This window comes from Anguilla anguilla, chromosome 6 (assembly GCF_013347855.1).
Source record: "Anguilla anguilla isolate fAngAng1 chromosome 6, fAngAng1.pri, whole genome shotgun sequence".
NCBI classification, from domain to species: domain Eukaryota; kingdom Metazoa; phylum Chordata; class Actinopteri; order Anguilliformes; family Anguillidae; genus Anguilla; species Anguilla anguilla.
In genome coordinates, this window is record NC_049206.1 from 29,413,943 (window position 1) to 29,430,373 (window position 16,431).

The 16,431-nt window shown below is 44.3% G+C and overlaps 1 protein-coding gene across 3 annotated transcripts in view; it reads left to right on the plus strand.

The window, feature by feature from the left end:
* prox1a (prospero homeobox 1a) overlaps nt 1-16,431 on the plus strand; it is a 44,276-nt gene that overhangs the window by 15,783 nt on the left and 12,062 nt on the right. For all 3 annotated transcript variants that reach the window (XM_035422754.1, XM_035422756.1, XM_035422755.1), the window contains exon 4: nt 3,380-3,574. In XM_035422754.1, the coding sequence (XP_035278645.1) occupies nt 3,380-3,574 (195 nt within the window). The remainder of the gene's footprint in view (nt 1-3,379; nt 3,575-16,431) is intronic.

A 16,431-nucleotide genomic window follows, 5' to 3' on the forward strand; every position in this document is an offset into this window, starting at 1 on the left:
CATTCAGGCCCATGTACAAGGGAATCTTTCTTTAGATATTCACTCATTGTGTATTTTTTACAAAATGCATTTTCAACGTGTCTCACGTTGCGTTATAAAATGCATTTTGTATATAAGTATATTTGACTTGAATTGAATTTGATTTTGAATCGCAAATGATCTAATGTACACTAGTGAAATGACAAAATGTCAATGTTGTATTTGAGGGTCAAAAGGATGAATAATGAAAACTATCAATTTGAGGTAAATTCTCTCAGGAGTACAGCCTTCAAACAAATGTAGCCATCACATCGACTGTCAAGAACGATGTGTCCGATATGTCAGTGGAACAGTTATCATCTCCGTTACCCTGTGGGTGTTTACATGTGTTGGGCTGCAATTGTGTGTGTGTGTCTGCGTCTGTATTTCTGTATTTCTATTTCTGTGTGTGTGTGTGTGTGTGCGTGTGCGTGCGTGCGTGTGTGTATGTGGGGGGGATGTTTGTTTGACAAGCAGATGACATGATCCTTACTTGCTGAGTTGTCACGTTCCAGCAACGTTGCTCTTTTGTCCATCGCATCTCTGGCATTTCTATTCCACAACAATACCCTTTAAATCTGCCTTTATACCCTCCTGCCAAACAATGTCATGCGCACTTACTTTTTTTGTAGTCTCCATTATGTCATCCATGGGCAATTCCAGAAACCCCCCCCCCCCCCTTCTCCTGGGCTTGTTCATATGAGACAATGTCTTGTAACAATGCTGGGGCCTAATCTCCATGTCAAAGCAATTTTCACTCCCTAGTGAACAGCCTCCTATCATTTTGTAATGTTTTGTTTCTTATTCTAAAAGAATTAAAAGGAACAGTAAGCCGTCATGGGGGCCTGGGTTCCTTATCTCAGTGTCTGGAAATTCGGACAGTTTATTTTGCTGCCAAGATAAAGGGAGAGAACTCAGAGTTCAGCAGATCCTAATAGGTTTAAGCTCTATTGAAATCAGCAACCAGGAGATCAGATAGCTGGAGTTCTTCGGTTATTTCTTTTTTCTTCTTTTCTTTTTTCTCTTTTTGTTCAAATGGGGTTTCCCCCCGCAAGGCTGAAAGCAGACAGAGAGGGCCTGCGGAGGGAATGTATAATTCTGGGATAGGTTAAGTACATGTTTGAACTCTTCCAGGCAGGAGCCCGTCTGATGATGACTTAATCATTTTCTGGTCAATTATCTGTAAGAAGCCGTGCGACGCGCAGTGTCGTCGTCAATTACAGAGCGGGGATGGCCTTTTTGGTGGGGAAAAGGGGCAGCTCTCCTAGCTTTTGTTGCCTCGATACTTAGGCTTCCCGCCATGAATTTACATTCGCTTAATTATCCGGAATTTGCTAACAGAGAAACAACTCTATACCATAATTACCCCCCACACGTACTTCCCCCTCCATAGCTCCTCTACTGACTTTTTGTTAACGTCTGAGCTGCTGGTTGGTGTTATGACGATGATTGTATAAATGCAAGGTTTTAAAATAATTTGTAAATAATTGTTTTTTTTTTTTTCAGGTGTGTGTGCGTGTGTGTGTGTGCGTGGTTAGGATGTATGGTGGGTGTTGATGAATTGATGAATAGTCATAATGATGAAAGGCAGGAGGTAGTGTGTCAGAGCCCTGATCATAAAGCCTTTGGGATTTATCGGTCCTAACTTAGATAATTGCAACTCAGCTGTCCTCATGAATGGAGCCAATCCTCTCCTACTCCCCCCATCTCGCTCTCTCTCTCGCTCTCTCTCTCTCCCTCCCTCCCTCCCTCCCTCATGCACACACTATGGCCACAGCACGCACAGTCATCACTCAGGTCATTTGACCAGGTTGCAGAGGACATACAATGCCACCACTAACTGCAGTGGTCAGAGAAAGTTGCACTTATACACATGAAATTCAGCAATACAGAAATTAGGTATGCTTTGGTCTGGTGTAATTATACTGGTTAGTATTTTTTTTCACTTTACTCCCAATTTTACCCCCAATTCAAATATAGAAATTACACGTTTTTCTCAACTGCAAGCTCGTCTCATCATCACAACGACGTCACATAAGAGCACAGACTAGCACATGTCTCCACAAGGCATGTAGACAACTGCCACTTTTATCATTAGCTGAGCTGTGGACCACAAAACATACGCAGCCAATGCAAAAGAGCTGTGTGCACCTGATTGACCAGAGGGGGCACTATTGCACCGTGAGGCGGGGCTGACTGAAACCCTCCCTCTTAAGGCTAATGTTATATCCAATCATACAACGTCCTGCGGAGCTCCTGTGGTCATAGCTAGCACTGGAATGGTCACGGTTCTGTTCTAGGCCGTAGGGTGAGTCCCTGGGCTGTAAAACGAGTGCTTTAGATAGACACACTACCAAACAGCTGCATCCGAGCTTGTTCAGATAGTTTGGTTAGCAACAACAATTTGCATGATTGCATGCAAGGCTCTACTTTGCCTTGCCTTCATACAAGCACAAACTTGGTTTCTTCTTTGAAGTAGCATAAGCCTGCAACATTACAGATTGCAGTCGTATCTGCCTCTGGAAGGGTTAAAATCTTCCTTTAGTTTAATCACTCAAACACTTTGTTCAAAAGGACATAATGTGGAAAAGGCTTGGGGCAAATCACAATTAACCTTGCTTGCCGGCATGGAAATATGCCCTGAAATGCTTGCCAGACTATAGACATAATTGTAATTACAGTTTAACCTACCTCTGATCTCTGACCGATGGTGCGAAACACCATGGTCCACTGTACAGACAACATAGGGCTTCATATCTGTGAGGATGCACCTTCAAATATGGTGAAACTCTGAGGATCAGGCAAGGTTGAGTGTTTGTATGTGTGTGTGTGTGTGTGTGTGTGTGTCTGTGTTCACAGTATAGCAGGGTAGTAATTAATATCTGTATAGGCTGTATTTGAATAACAGTGAATCATAGGACAGGAACCTGCATTTATATGTGTTTGTATGTATATGTATGCACTGAGCAAATAATGTTTTCATAGCAGGGAAATCAGATATGAAAATGAATTAACAATTTCATAACTGTTGGATTGAGAGGGGAATATCATACGAAATTGCTTTACTTTTGAATATGCATTTTAGGTTGGGGGTGGTGACCAGTGGAGGGGCTTATACTGGCACTAATAGACTGATGTTTTTCCGTAGTGTTTAAAATTTTCTGTGTGAGAAATGGTGCCCAGTGTCAGCCATTTTGGTCCAGTAATGCATGATTGGTTGGTATAGCAAGACATTTTGGGGTGCCGTGACCCCACTGCAGTTCAATGGAGCTCCTCAGCCCTGGTCATGGAGGGCCGCAGTGTCAGTGGGCCATCATTACTACCACTTCACCACTGAAGACTCCTCTGTCCTCTCCTCCAGTTCAACAGGTGCATCACGTCCCAGCTGATCAAGTGGTTCAGCAACTTCCGTGAGTTCTACTACATCCAGATGGAGAAGTTCGCTCGTCAGGCCATCAACGACGGCGTGACCGGGGCGGACGAAATGTGCGTCAGCCGGGACTGTGAGCTGTACCGCGCCCTCAACATGCATTACAACAAGGCCAACGACTTTGAGGTACGACTTCACCCAACACCAGCACCCAAAGAGGGGTGGGGTGGGGGGGGGGGGTGACCAGAGGAGGGTGACAATTTATTTTGGAGATATTTTGTATTTTGTAATAGACTACATTTTAGGAAAGATTCATTTTTAAGCGAAGAGCTAAGCTTGTAAGCAGCGTGGTACATCTCGCCGTCGGGTGTAGCACACGCACAAGCCAACGTGTCTCACACTTTTACATCTTGTTATGGGCTATACTTAGAAGCCATACTTTGCTGTGTCACAATTTAGTTACTGTAGGAATCAGCAAAATATGCATGATATACGCTGCACCATATCGCGGTTGGCAGGTTGTTTGAAAGAATACTGAGGTGTCCTGCCTCTGTCCACCATGCTTGCAAGGCACTTCTGAGGAGAGGAATTCAGAATATCAAGGTTACACATTCTTCACTTGGTAGAGTAAAAGCAGGCACCACTTTAGGCTGACCTTGTCGAATAGAATGTGCATTACTCACATTATAGTACTATGTAGGCAACAGTACGTGTCCATTGGGACACCCGTGGTTAAACATTAGCAAAACATCTTCTAGTTTTCGTCGCAAAAAAAAAAACCCCTCCCTACAGCTGATTTGAATAAGTCAGGGTAAGGTTTATGGCAGGGTTGGGGGTGTGTGCGTCATTGGGCCTACAAAGGCACATGCTACCGGGAAACTTCAGGGGATCAATCCCATTTACATACATAAATGTCGAATTTGCAAGCTCGGAGAAGAAAGAAGCCATGAATAAGACTGTTGTTGGCTGAGGAGTCGTGTCGGGCAGGGAGGGGGGAGGATTTTGCATATCAAGGGTGACGTTCTCTGCAGGTGTCTGGGCAGGTAGATGCGAGAGGTGATTAGCGCTCCGGCGCAAGGAAAATTTGCCAGGCAATGCAAATCTATCTAGACAAACCCACTTGGCTTGGATGGAGTGGTTTTTTTCCCCCTTCCCCCTCTGGTGTGCGGCTTGTCTGCTGTGACTAGACATTTCTCAGCTCCGCGGCGTTTGGAGCAGGGGAATGGAGATATGGCCCCCCTCCCCCCCAAAGGGCCACTTACTTGGATTTTCAGTGAATTCTCCCTTTTCCACCTGTCAAACAGCGCCTGCACAGAGGCAGGAAACTGGAACCGCAAGCCGATTCAGCAACTTGCGCTTTTGCCAAATTTAGCATCATCAAAGTTCCTTCCACCTTGGTCGTGTCTCTAGAATGAATATGTCCTCTGTTTTGCTGATCTTTTGATGTTAATCTGGTCTGTCACTGTGCACCAGCAAAATGCTCTCTCCTCCTTTGAGATGTCTGTTGTTTTTTTTTCTTCCTTTTCCTTCTGCTGCCTTGCATCTTTCATCCTCTTCAAATTTGTTTCTTCCCCTCTGCCCCCCCCCCCCACTCCCCCCCTGCCCATTACAAACTTTTAATGGCATAATTGTCGCATTCCCTATGGCGGAATGAGCACAATCTGTAATTAAAGGAACTTCATTAATTACCTTTGCCGCAGTTGCGTCTCTCGCCCTCTCTGTGCTTCCTTTCATGCTCTGCGGCCCCCCTCCCTCACCCCCATTGCCCCCCCATCCACCACCCCACACACACACTTTCGTAAGATAGTTCGTAATTACCAGCCGTTCCAACTCGGTAGCCATTAACCATTCCGAAGTGAAATGTGAACACAGGGACAAAAGGGGAAAGCTTGCATTGCGGACACTAATGACTGGGAAGTGAACTGTGCTCTGTTGTTAGAGGGGAACTACGTCGCCAAAGAAGCATCGCTTGGGAAGATTTTACTTAGAACTATGCACAGGCTGCATTTTTCACTTGCAGTAACTGGCACAGGTGGCTGCGTGTGCGCGAGCATGTGTGTGTGTGCGTGTGTGTGTGAGAGTGTGCACGTGTGTGCATGTGTGCGTGTGGTATATGTGCAGCGTGTGCGTGCGTGCATGGATGCATCGGTGCTTCCTGGCTGACTGGGGCAGGTGTTGCGGTAGCACACAGGAGGAAGGGAAGCATCGCGATTTAACTGAGAGACATGCTGCGCTCTTGCTTTCATGATTTGCCACACCACTGTTTCTCAGCTCTTTCGCTGCTGATACATTATAGGGCGCCCTTGCAAAAGAGGGACTCGCTATTGAAATAAAGGTTAAATGAAGACTAACAAAAATGTAGAGAAAATAAGTTACTTTATATATGCATGTTGAAATATATTTGCTCCGTATTGAGACCGGCGGGTCTAAAAACCTGGAAACCCAATCGCCTCCTTTTTGACAGAGGCAAAGCCGTGTCACCTAGTGTATCAGAGTTCACCAGGCATTCATGAAAAAAGAGGGGGCGGGGGGCGTAGAGAGGGGGATAAAAAGACATTTTTATGACAGCTCAGGGGATGGTTTCATATTTCCCTCAGAAAATACTTCAAGGCTCTTCTGTCAAGCCTTCCTGCCCATGGAAAGCAGTGTCCTCCCCACCCCCATCCCTCCATCCTCCCCTGGCCTCGCCGCGGCTCCTCCCCTTCTCCTCGCCGCTGCGGTAAAGAACGTTTAAAGGAGATTGCGAGGATCCTGGCGGCCGCTGCTTTGTGAGAGAGAGCAGCAGCTTTGGCCGAGCTGCAGAAACACAGAGGGGCTCCTTGGGGAGCTTGCTTACGCTCATCTTGGGGGGGGGGGGATCGAGTGTCTGACCTTATCGGCCTCCTCTTTTCACGCAGAAGAGAGGTCTCCCTTGCTTTGTTTTGGTCTTTCCTCGTCTGTTCTTTTTCCACCCCTCTTTCTCTCTCCTCTCTTTGGTTTGGTTCGTTGACAAATCCTACTCATTATCCACTTCTGTTTTCCTTAAATAACTTAACAGTATATTTTGACATTATAGAATGCAGTGGTCTCTGTGAAAAGGGAAATATATCCGCTGTTTCATTAAGCGGGAGACAGATGAAACAGATAAAACAGGGAGCCTGTGGGAGAGGCATAAGGGATATTCCTTAGGTGTCTTTTCTTTGCTATGCTGGCTAAAAAAGGCAGAATCGTTGACAAATGCAGAGAACGTCATTCTCTATGGCCACCTTTTTAGATTGTCCCCCTCCCCACCTCTTACTGTCTTGCTTTCTTGCTCTCTCTCTCTCTCTCTCTCTGTCTCTGTCTATATCTCTCTCTATATTTCTCTCTCTCATCTACGGTACCTATATCCTCCTCGGTCTGACCTACCCCAAAGGCCCTCATAATTAATTGTGCTTCTGAGATGCAAAAGTTCAAAATATGCGCTTTCAGTGCCACTGCCTATCGCCTGACATTCATCTCCCCTTAGCTTTGTCTTTCTACCTCCATTCTTTCTGCTCTTCACTCAGCAGAAAGGGGGCTATCTGCATGAGCCCAGGGAGCCCCTCGCCGCTGTGGGGGAGATCACTTTCCGGGACTTAAGGCCGCTTCAGATCAAAACATTTTGTTCAGTGTGAACCACCGGGTTTTTAGAATGTCTGCTGATGGCCGCTGTGGTCTCTGAGATTTCCACATGTCAAATCTTGGGTCCGGAGATAAAGACGAGACAGACCCGCCCGCTCATAACTCATTGTTATGGAAACGGTTATTCATTTGTTAACTTTGTTTTGATGTGCACTGCATACTCTTTAATTAGAAACATTGTTCTTTTTTTTCTCGTCTGCTGCCGTTTTCATCTGAACTGGGCTGTAGAGGGAACGCGTCGTTTACTATAGTCGAGCTCCTCACTTTACTCACAAACATCAAATCCATAATGCTTCTTAATATATTCACTCTAATGGGAGAGCTCCTCGCTGACGTTCATACCTTTTAGTGCTGCTGTCCATTTGTGTTTTCCATCTGAAATGAATGTTTAACATGAAAACATTTTTGAGCTTGCCTTCCAATGAAAGGATAAAATCCATCTGCTTTTGGTCATAAAATCACTGTAAGAATGATTGGCAGCGCACCTAGGCTTATTATTGTACACACCACCCTCTCATTAGCATTAATCTTAGTTCTCTGCCATCACTAGTTGATGCAATATTGTTTCAGACATCCTGTAGTCTTCCTTTCCTCCTTTTCTATGCGACTAAGACAAATATTCAGTGAATGTCTCCTCTTAACGTGGATTTAAAAACAAATGCTTTTAGCCTTTTTTTCTTTAAAAGCACAGGTTAGCATTTTGGTTATAAACCTTGCTAAGCTGTGTGCATGAAGCTGTGTGCCCCACTGCATTTCTGTGTGAGTTAAAGTTGAGGGTGAATGTCCGAATGATTGAATCCAGACGCGACTCTGAGTTGAGCTGCACAAGGGCTCTTGGAGGGTGATAAAGGCGATCTCTTGTGGGGTCTGGCAGGAGTCATGAGAGGCTCCCCAATACAGACGGCCTACGTGCCCGCCTTGCGCGTCCCGCGTCCCGCATCCCAGGGTACCACACAGCTGCGGCCGCCATCCTCACAATGAGCGATCTGTGGGGGGCTGATGGCCAGTCACATGGCCCAGACTCCAGCCATTATCTCATTGGCAGGACTGGGCATATATATATATATATATATAAAGTCTTAGGCCACTATGAAATAAAATCTAATTATAACTATTTATCTGAACAGTAGGTGTTTATTTGATTGACAAAATAACACTATATAACATTGAAGCAAAACCAAAGAAACATAAACTCAATCAAAAGTATAAAAAACTTTTACTTTATGTGACCTGCCCTAGAATGCAAAACTGAAGCAATTTGCTTTGGTAGACCATCGCATAATTTTTTAGGAGTTCTGTGATAAATTATGGCAAGCTTCTTTTTGACTGCATTTTGTTTTATTCCCTGTTCAAATGATCATACACAGCTTATGTTATGTCGAGGTCAGGGCTTTGAGGTGCCCAGTCTAATATTTTGAGGGTTCCAAATATGTCTGCTCCAAGTAGGTTTTAATCGTGTTTGCAAAGTGTTTGGAGTCGTTATTGTGGAGAAAGTTAAAGTGTTTGCCAATCAGTCATTTTCCCAAAGTTACAGCATGGTGAATCAAGATGTTTGCATTGCTCAGCATGCTTAATTCCATCAATTTTTGACTAGATCCTCCACACCACTGACTGAAATGCACCCCCAGAACTGCCACCATGCTTCACTGAAGGCTGCAGACAGGCATCAACACACTTCTTTCAAACTCTTTGTCTGACATACACTTTGTCTGGCATCTTTGCCAACCAAAATCTCTTCATAAGACTTTCTGCCACTGGTTATCACTCCATGCTTTCTGGTCTTTTAGGTTTGGCAATCAGGTATCTGCTTGTTTCCTTTCCACTAGAATGGTTTCTTTGCTGCAAAACACCCAACAAGACAATTTCTAGTGAGGCTTCTCACTGTTGAAGCATGTACTTTGGTGTAAGACATTGAGCAAGCATTTCACTGGATTTTCTTCTGTTCCACAAGGAAGTGACCTTTCAGTGGTGTTCATAAGATGCAAATAGCCTTTTTGTGTCTTCCGTGAGTCTTCAGCTTTCCCAGTCTCTTAAAATTGCTTTTTGACTGCTGTCACACAATATCCTGAAAATCTGGTCGGGTGGGCTATTTCCTTGTTGATGCAAAACTACCGTTTTGTGTCCGTCAGACTGTTAGTTTAGCCATTTTCCAAACCTCTCCTTGATGCACCCCGGCTCTTCCATGTATCTTCCAAGCTGTCATGAAGAAATTTGAAGGAACTGCGCTGAAGTTGAAGGCAGACAATGTGGTCGAAAACCAAAAGGGCTGAATCTGATGAACAGTACTCAAGTCACTTTCGTGATCCTTCAGGGACAGAAGGAAATCAAGTGAAGTGCTTGCTCAGCATCTGGCAGAGTCTTCTGGCACAAAAGTACATGCATCTACTGTGAGAAGAAATCTTACAAGAAATTATCTTGCAGGGCTTGTTGCAGCTAAGAAGCCATTCTTGCTGAAAGGCAACAAGCAGAAAAGATTGCTCATATATAATAGAGAAATGTATAGATGCATGTATAAAAATAGTGGTTAGGTTGTTTTGCAGGCGACACAGAGGTACACACCATCCAAAAATACAGACAGGCAACCTGTATTAAATACATACCAATACATGCCAATATGTTCTTCAAATACTTGCATTTAAAAAAACTTCTCATCCTTTGTCATGCTGAATTGATTGGCGATCACACTTTCATGTTTCATCTCATGTGCACAAAAAAGAGAAATGGAGCCTTGTCGGACTCAGGCTTTTGCATTATTTGCACTTTTACAGTTTGACATACTGGTCATCCTTGTGCAATAAACTCCTCTCTCCTTCTGTGTGCTTCTCACCTCTCCTGTTATATTTGGCCACAAACGAGCACCAGCAGACCTGAGATGCTGAGATGGATCCCCCCCCCCCTCCCTTTCAGTCTTGCTCTCTCTCTCTCTCTCCCTTCCCCCTCCAAACTAGCAGGACAAGATCCCTCTGGTGAATTTTTAAACATTTTCTATTTGAAATAAGGATCTGACATTGAAGGAGAAGAAAAAGGGGGTAAAAAAAAAAAAGTCCCACGTTCATCTCGCATTCTTCATCTCGTGGCGTCCGGTCAGCCTGGCTGGGACGGGTTTAATCTCGTTCCGCTGAAGCGAAACTGCGCGTTTCACCGGCGAGCCAATTCTCTCCCCTGAACAGGCGGGCCGGCACGGCGGCCCGTAACGCTGCTCCCGCTGGTTCCGCACGGCTCCCCCCTGTTAATGTCGCGCTTAGCCGGTTATCGGCACCGTGAAACGTCCCAGGCTGGACGTAATGGCGGTCGACGAAAAACAAACTCCTGTCGTTTCCCGTCATTATTGCTGCACTTCGATGCAGAGGGGTGAAGCTGGCCAGCCTTTGCCAGCTCGTGCCCCCTGTCCCACCTTGAGGTCCTCGTGAGGTTGCCTCAGCTTGACTCTGTCGGCCACTGTCAACTCAGTGTTCTCACTGCATTGGACTAGAATTATAAGTGTTCAAAGCCTGTCATATATCTGGAAATATCGCGCAGATCTCAAACCCATGAAGGGTTTGCCGGTTATTGCGGTTTTCTTTCAATCAGTCCAACATTCACACCAGGTGTGTGGACTCTTTAGCCAATGAAAAGGACTGAAAATACATACACTGTGGCCCTACAGCCCTGCAGTTTAAGATGAATAAATAAAGATAAATGTATACTCATCCAAATGACTACTAAACAGTCCTATTGTGGAGACATGCTGATACATTGCAAGAATGATTACTTTCAAAATAGACAATTTAGTGCCGTGCTTTTCTTTTGTGAATGTGAAGGTGGGTGAGGGCTGCCTGTTTCTTCATTCTTACCCTTGAGTGAAGGTGAGCTGCTGATTTCTAAGGGGGGGGGGGGGTGCCAGTGAGAATGGTATTAATGTCACTCTTAAGGCCTGACAGGCATGTCTTTTACTATCTCCTTTAAAGTTGAAAAAGATAAAATACTGGCAGAGAGCTATATAAACACTTCCCTTAAAACATGATCTGGAAATCAGATTCCTGCCGTCTTGTGAGGCTCTGGAAATCACTGGGGTGCTGTAATATGGATTCTAGCAGTCAACATAAAAATGCCTTCTTTTTTTGCAATGGCACCAGTTTTGTTGAAGTGACCCTTTCTCAGCCTTTTAGCTCAGAGAGGTCAGTGTGAATTTTCGAGGACAGACCCAGATCATGTGCCATGTGGCGGCTGTTCCCAAATAAAATACGAGATGTTCTGAAATATTTGATTGGGCTGAAAACCTAAACCGAGGCAGTGTCACCACTGACAGTGCGCAAAGTGGACAGATGCTAGCTCAGCGACCCGCGTTCTGCATCACAAGGCTTCAAAAGCAGGCTCTTTCAGCGTAATCGTGTACAGTTTCCTGAGAAAGGCGGCACACCAGAACCACCTTCATCCACTGCTGTTCTCAACAACCCTTGCGCTGCGTTGGACAGAGACATTTTCTCCCAAATATAAATTATAATTCACCTAATAAGAGGAATAAAAGTATACAGAAGCTAGAGAGCTGTCCTGTTGAGTGAATTAATATTGTTTGACTATACCCGTCTTGTTATGCATGTATACATATGTAAGGTAGTGTTGCCCTTAGTGTTTTACTTATTCTCTCCGTTGAGTGCGTGTGTGTATTTTGTTTTGTTCATACATTATTGAAGACAATTTTTTGTACTGCTTGCTTTTTTATTGTTTCTATATCTCCTAAAGCAGTCTCCCACTTATGGTTAGTACAAAAGTCACATACAACTAGACAGCTTTAGGCACACAAACACCTACTGTTGTACCTTCCACAGAGAAAGGGCAAGCTCTCAAGTGATTAGATCGCCTTGTACAAAGCTTTCAGGGCCTGTTGTTCCTGCCAGGCAAAATGACTTATTAATGGATCCTAATTTGCACGGAGGAGGGGGTTTTTTTCACAGAAGCCTCTGCCTCAGACCAATCTAACCTGCTTTTTATTTTATTCAGAAGTATAAAAACAACCCAACTAGCACTGATCCTCTCTCCTTAAAAAGCACAAAATGTTGTCCTCCACTGTTTCACTGGTTATATTATATTATATTATATTATATTATATTATATTATATTATATTATATTATATTATATTATATTCAGATATTTTTCTGGATATATTATTTTATTAGATAATTATTTTATGATATCGGTGCAGAAACATATGCTTATATGTTGCTACATTATGCACCATTTCAGAATGTTTGTGTTTGGAATTTATCATGCATGGAATATTTTTCATGCTCATGTTAGGTTCTACTAAATGGCAAGGAGTTGCTTACAATTTGATTCCTGACCCCCTCCCTGCTGCTAGTTTAGGAGGCAAGTGTATGTATCAGTTGTGTGTATGTGTTGTGTAGTTTAGAAATGTTCTGTTAGTTGTGTTAGTACATAGTGGAGTTTAGAAATGTTCCTTCGGACGTTTATGTACATAATGGAGTTCAGAAATGTGCCATCAGTAGTCTTTGTATGTAATGAAGTTTACGACCATGCCATTAGTTGTCTCTGTATGTTGCGGAGTTTAGAAATGTGCCGTCATTATTCTCTATGTTACGGAGTTTAGAAATGTGCCATCAGTAGTGTCTGTATGTTTTGGGTTTAGAAAAGTGCCATTAGTACTGTTTTTACATGATTGTAAGGGCCAGATCTTAGTGGGATTTGTTTTAAGTAGTGAGGGGAAATTGGGGACTGGGCAATAAGCTCTATTTGAATTACATTAGCGGCTCACTGTCTCCGCACTTTTATGATGTCATCGAGGTGCTTCTAAAGCTCCAAGCTTGAATATGTGATTAACTGTAATGACAAGCTCATTCTAGCTTATCAGTATTGTGAAATGGATGTGGAAATGGAGCAATCAGACAGCATGTGGACAAAATTGACCACCATCTAAAAAAAGAATACCCGTTTTTATGAAACAAATATCTAAATAATAAATAATTTCTGATGCTCCTTTTCCTCGCCATACAAACCTCATTTTTACTATTGCAGTACTGCAGCACAGTTGTGTAAGGCTGCAGTCAACAAAAGCATGGGACAACATTTTAATAATGTTTATAATGTTAGCCATAGCTTTCCTGCTATGTAAATAGTTCCTCACACATGCTGAATATTTTTTTCTGCTGCAAAATGTCGAATATGCGTTTTAAACTCAACATCACGACAAGAAAACTGCCTTACACATCCTTATTAAAAAAAAAGTTTTAAGAAACGATATTTGGCTGGCTGCAAACTGAGTACAATGCGACGCGACCTTACACTGGCAGAAAAACGCCCTGACACGGGGAAGATGGCTATCTCCGGCACCTGGAGCAGCTGCTTGAGAGATATCTGGAAGTGGGGGTCTGGAATATGGTGGCTGTGGTTTTTGAAAATGAAAACTTAATGAGGTATCCCATTTAGGAAAAGCTTACGTGCTTACGGCTCCTTTGGCTCTGACTCCAGACCGCTCCTTTTAATTGCCTCTCAGTGTAAAGTGGTTGCTGCCACTGCTGGGGATGTTTTCCTGTCAGGGCGAGACCTGGTGCTGATCATAAACAGGGGCTGTTAATAGCCGCAGGGCACTCGACAGACCGTTGAACACACGGTCTCTGGGCTGGAGATACAGTGGGAGGAGCTTGTCAGTGGTACCTTTTTATACTTTCTGGCGGGATCACATATTTCTGAATATTTTAAGAGATCCTCCATCAAAATTATAATTGGATATGTTGTTTATTTATCTATTGAACGCTGTAGCATGTTTCCGTTGTCGTATATTTTGTGAAACATTCTTAGGTTTCCAGTATCAAATTGCACAGCATGTTGACGTACTCTGGGACATGTGCAGGTCTTCTCTGCCCTGCCAGAATGGAAAACTTTGACTTTTTATGAGCAATTACATGCTAGCCAGCTGGCTCTGATCGGTAAGCAGCTCACTACCAATCAATTGCCATGCAGTTGGTTCTGAAGCTACCAATGATGGGTTTGTCAAAAGACCTTTTTATTATTTTAGCTGTTGGCAAATGGAGTGCATGCCACTTCACTGTGGAAATGTGTTTTGCGTGGCTGCTCCAAAGAGGAATTAAACAAGATTTCAAGTTAGGTTTATTGTTGGACGCAAATGTAGATCTCAACTGAAAATCTGAAAGAACCCAGGGAGGAAGAGTCAGGAATGGCTTCATTTAGCGGGGTCCCTCCAAAGAATTGCTTTTGTTGAGTAAAGAAGTGCAGTCGACGGCACAAAGAGGCAGTCCACCCGGGGAAGCGGCGAGCGCTGGAAGTTTTTCCCCCTCGAACGCTCCCGATCCTGACTCCTTGCTCATGCTCTCAGTCATCCTGTCCCTTGTCACCTTGTGCGCAGTCTGGTCTGTGACACCACTGCTGATTATGTCATTATTTTGCTCTGGGGGGGCCTTGACACATCTGCAGCGCTGATGTGTGTCTTCCCTTCACCCTGGCACTACTCCCACCCCCCACCCCCCCCCTACCTACACACACACACTTACACACACAACACACGCACACACACATGCACACGCACACACACACAACACAGGCTTCATTAGTCTCACTGCCAAGTCACCCTGCCACCCCCCATTTCACCAGACAAGAAAGACCCCCAACTCTAAGCCTCCTCCTTCCTTCTGCCCACTTTGTTCCTTAGGCCATTCTGTCCTCTCCAGAAGGCCCCCTACCCCACCCCTTTCACTCTCCAGATGTCCCCCTATTGCTACCACCCCCCCACCCCACCACTCCCCGCCCCTCCCAACCCACAGTTTTTTTCAATACTTGCGACTGCAATAAGAGACAAGTGACTTTGTAACCCCTGGTCAATCCCAGCATTAACCCCCCCACCCACCCTAACCCCACCCTCACCCCACCCCTCTTCATCCATGTGTCATAGTATTTGCAATGGATCTCCAAAGAAGCATCTTGGAGTCAGGGGTGTGGGGCTGGTTCTCTAGAGTAGAAATGGCTCCAGTAGTTAAGCGTGGACTGTTAGGATATGTTTGGAACAGAATGACAATTGTAACATTTATTTCTCAGTTTTGTTACAATATGCTAATATGTTATGGTTTAGCATGACCCTTGCCTACTACATGCCAGTTCTGTAGTCATTATAGTTGCAGTGGCACAGTATTCATTGTCATAATGGTTGTAGTAATTAGTAATGGTTGTAGTAGTAGATGTTTTAACTGTGCAGTTGTAGATTTGAATTTGTAGGAGACGTAGACTGGGTATTGCAGGCCAGACGTTCACCCATTGAATCACAGCAGCTGACACAAACACTGAATTTATATGGGGGGGGGGGGGGGGGGCAAGGAATGATGAGATTTTATCTGCATCTTCGACCCCGTCCTTGACAGTCTGTTGTACACCTTGAGAAATGGACACATGGCACATTACCGAACGTTTTCTTAAGAATGAAAAACAAAAGTCCCCGCAAGGCCAGTGGTATCAGTGCCCAAGCGTGTTTACCCAGCTTTCTAGCAGAAACCTGCTGGGCCAATTCAAGGCTGCATAGTTTGCGAACCTTGGTTGCCTCACAGTCATGGCTTTTGAAAGCATCTTTATCTGAGGGGGAAACCTGGAATCTGTTTGACTAAGTGACACTCTAGCCAAGAGTTTATCATGCGGGAAGGTTTCAGCTCATATAGACTATTGATTACGGGAGATGAATGTGTACTGAGTACTGCGTGTCCCTTTTTTTTTTTTAGTTCAACAGAACATTGTTCTTTTGAAGTTTAGTGAAAATCCTCGACCCAGACCCAGACTTATTTTTCCAGGCTGTGACAGACGAAAGCACTTCTACCCCTGACCTTGGGACGTGTTTGCTCTCTGTCAATCTATTAACTCTTAAAAATGTGATTCCGGGAATGGCGAGACCACTTTCACCCACGAATGACTTATTTTCCATTGTTTTTATTTACAAAGTAATATGATATGATATTACCTGGACTGCTGTCAGTTGGTTATAGATCATGGCCAGAGAGCATTACTGCTAGCATGTGTCAGTGATAGTCTGAACGCTGAATTTTCTTTGTGTTCCAAGACTAAAGGAGGGAGGGGGAGGGGGACTTTTACTGTAACAGTCACTGTTGTGGGGCAGCGTGCGTAAATCAAGGCAGAGCTGAGATGGCATGCAAACCAGGGGGGATCGTTATTAAAATCTATCCACAGACAGGCACAGTAGCGTAGCGTGAGAAGCTGCTGAGTTCCCAGGCCGGGAGACTTTCTCAGGCCATGACTAGTTAGGAATTAACCTGCAGAACTTGGGCCATGTGTGGTCCACGCATCCTTCAAGGCTATCTGATGTATTTATCGTTCCAGACTTGTTTGGTCAGAGCTGAGCAAATAAAAGGTGTAATATTCAGCCTACTTTCCCCTGGCCCAGAGAAAT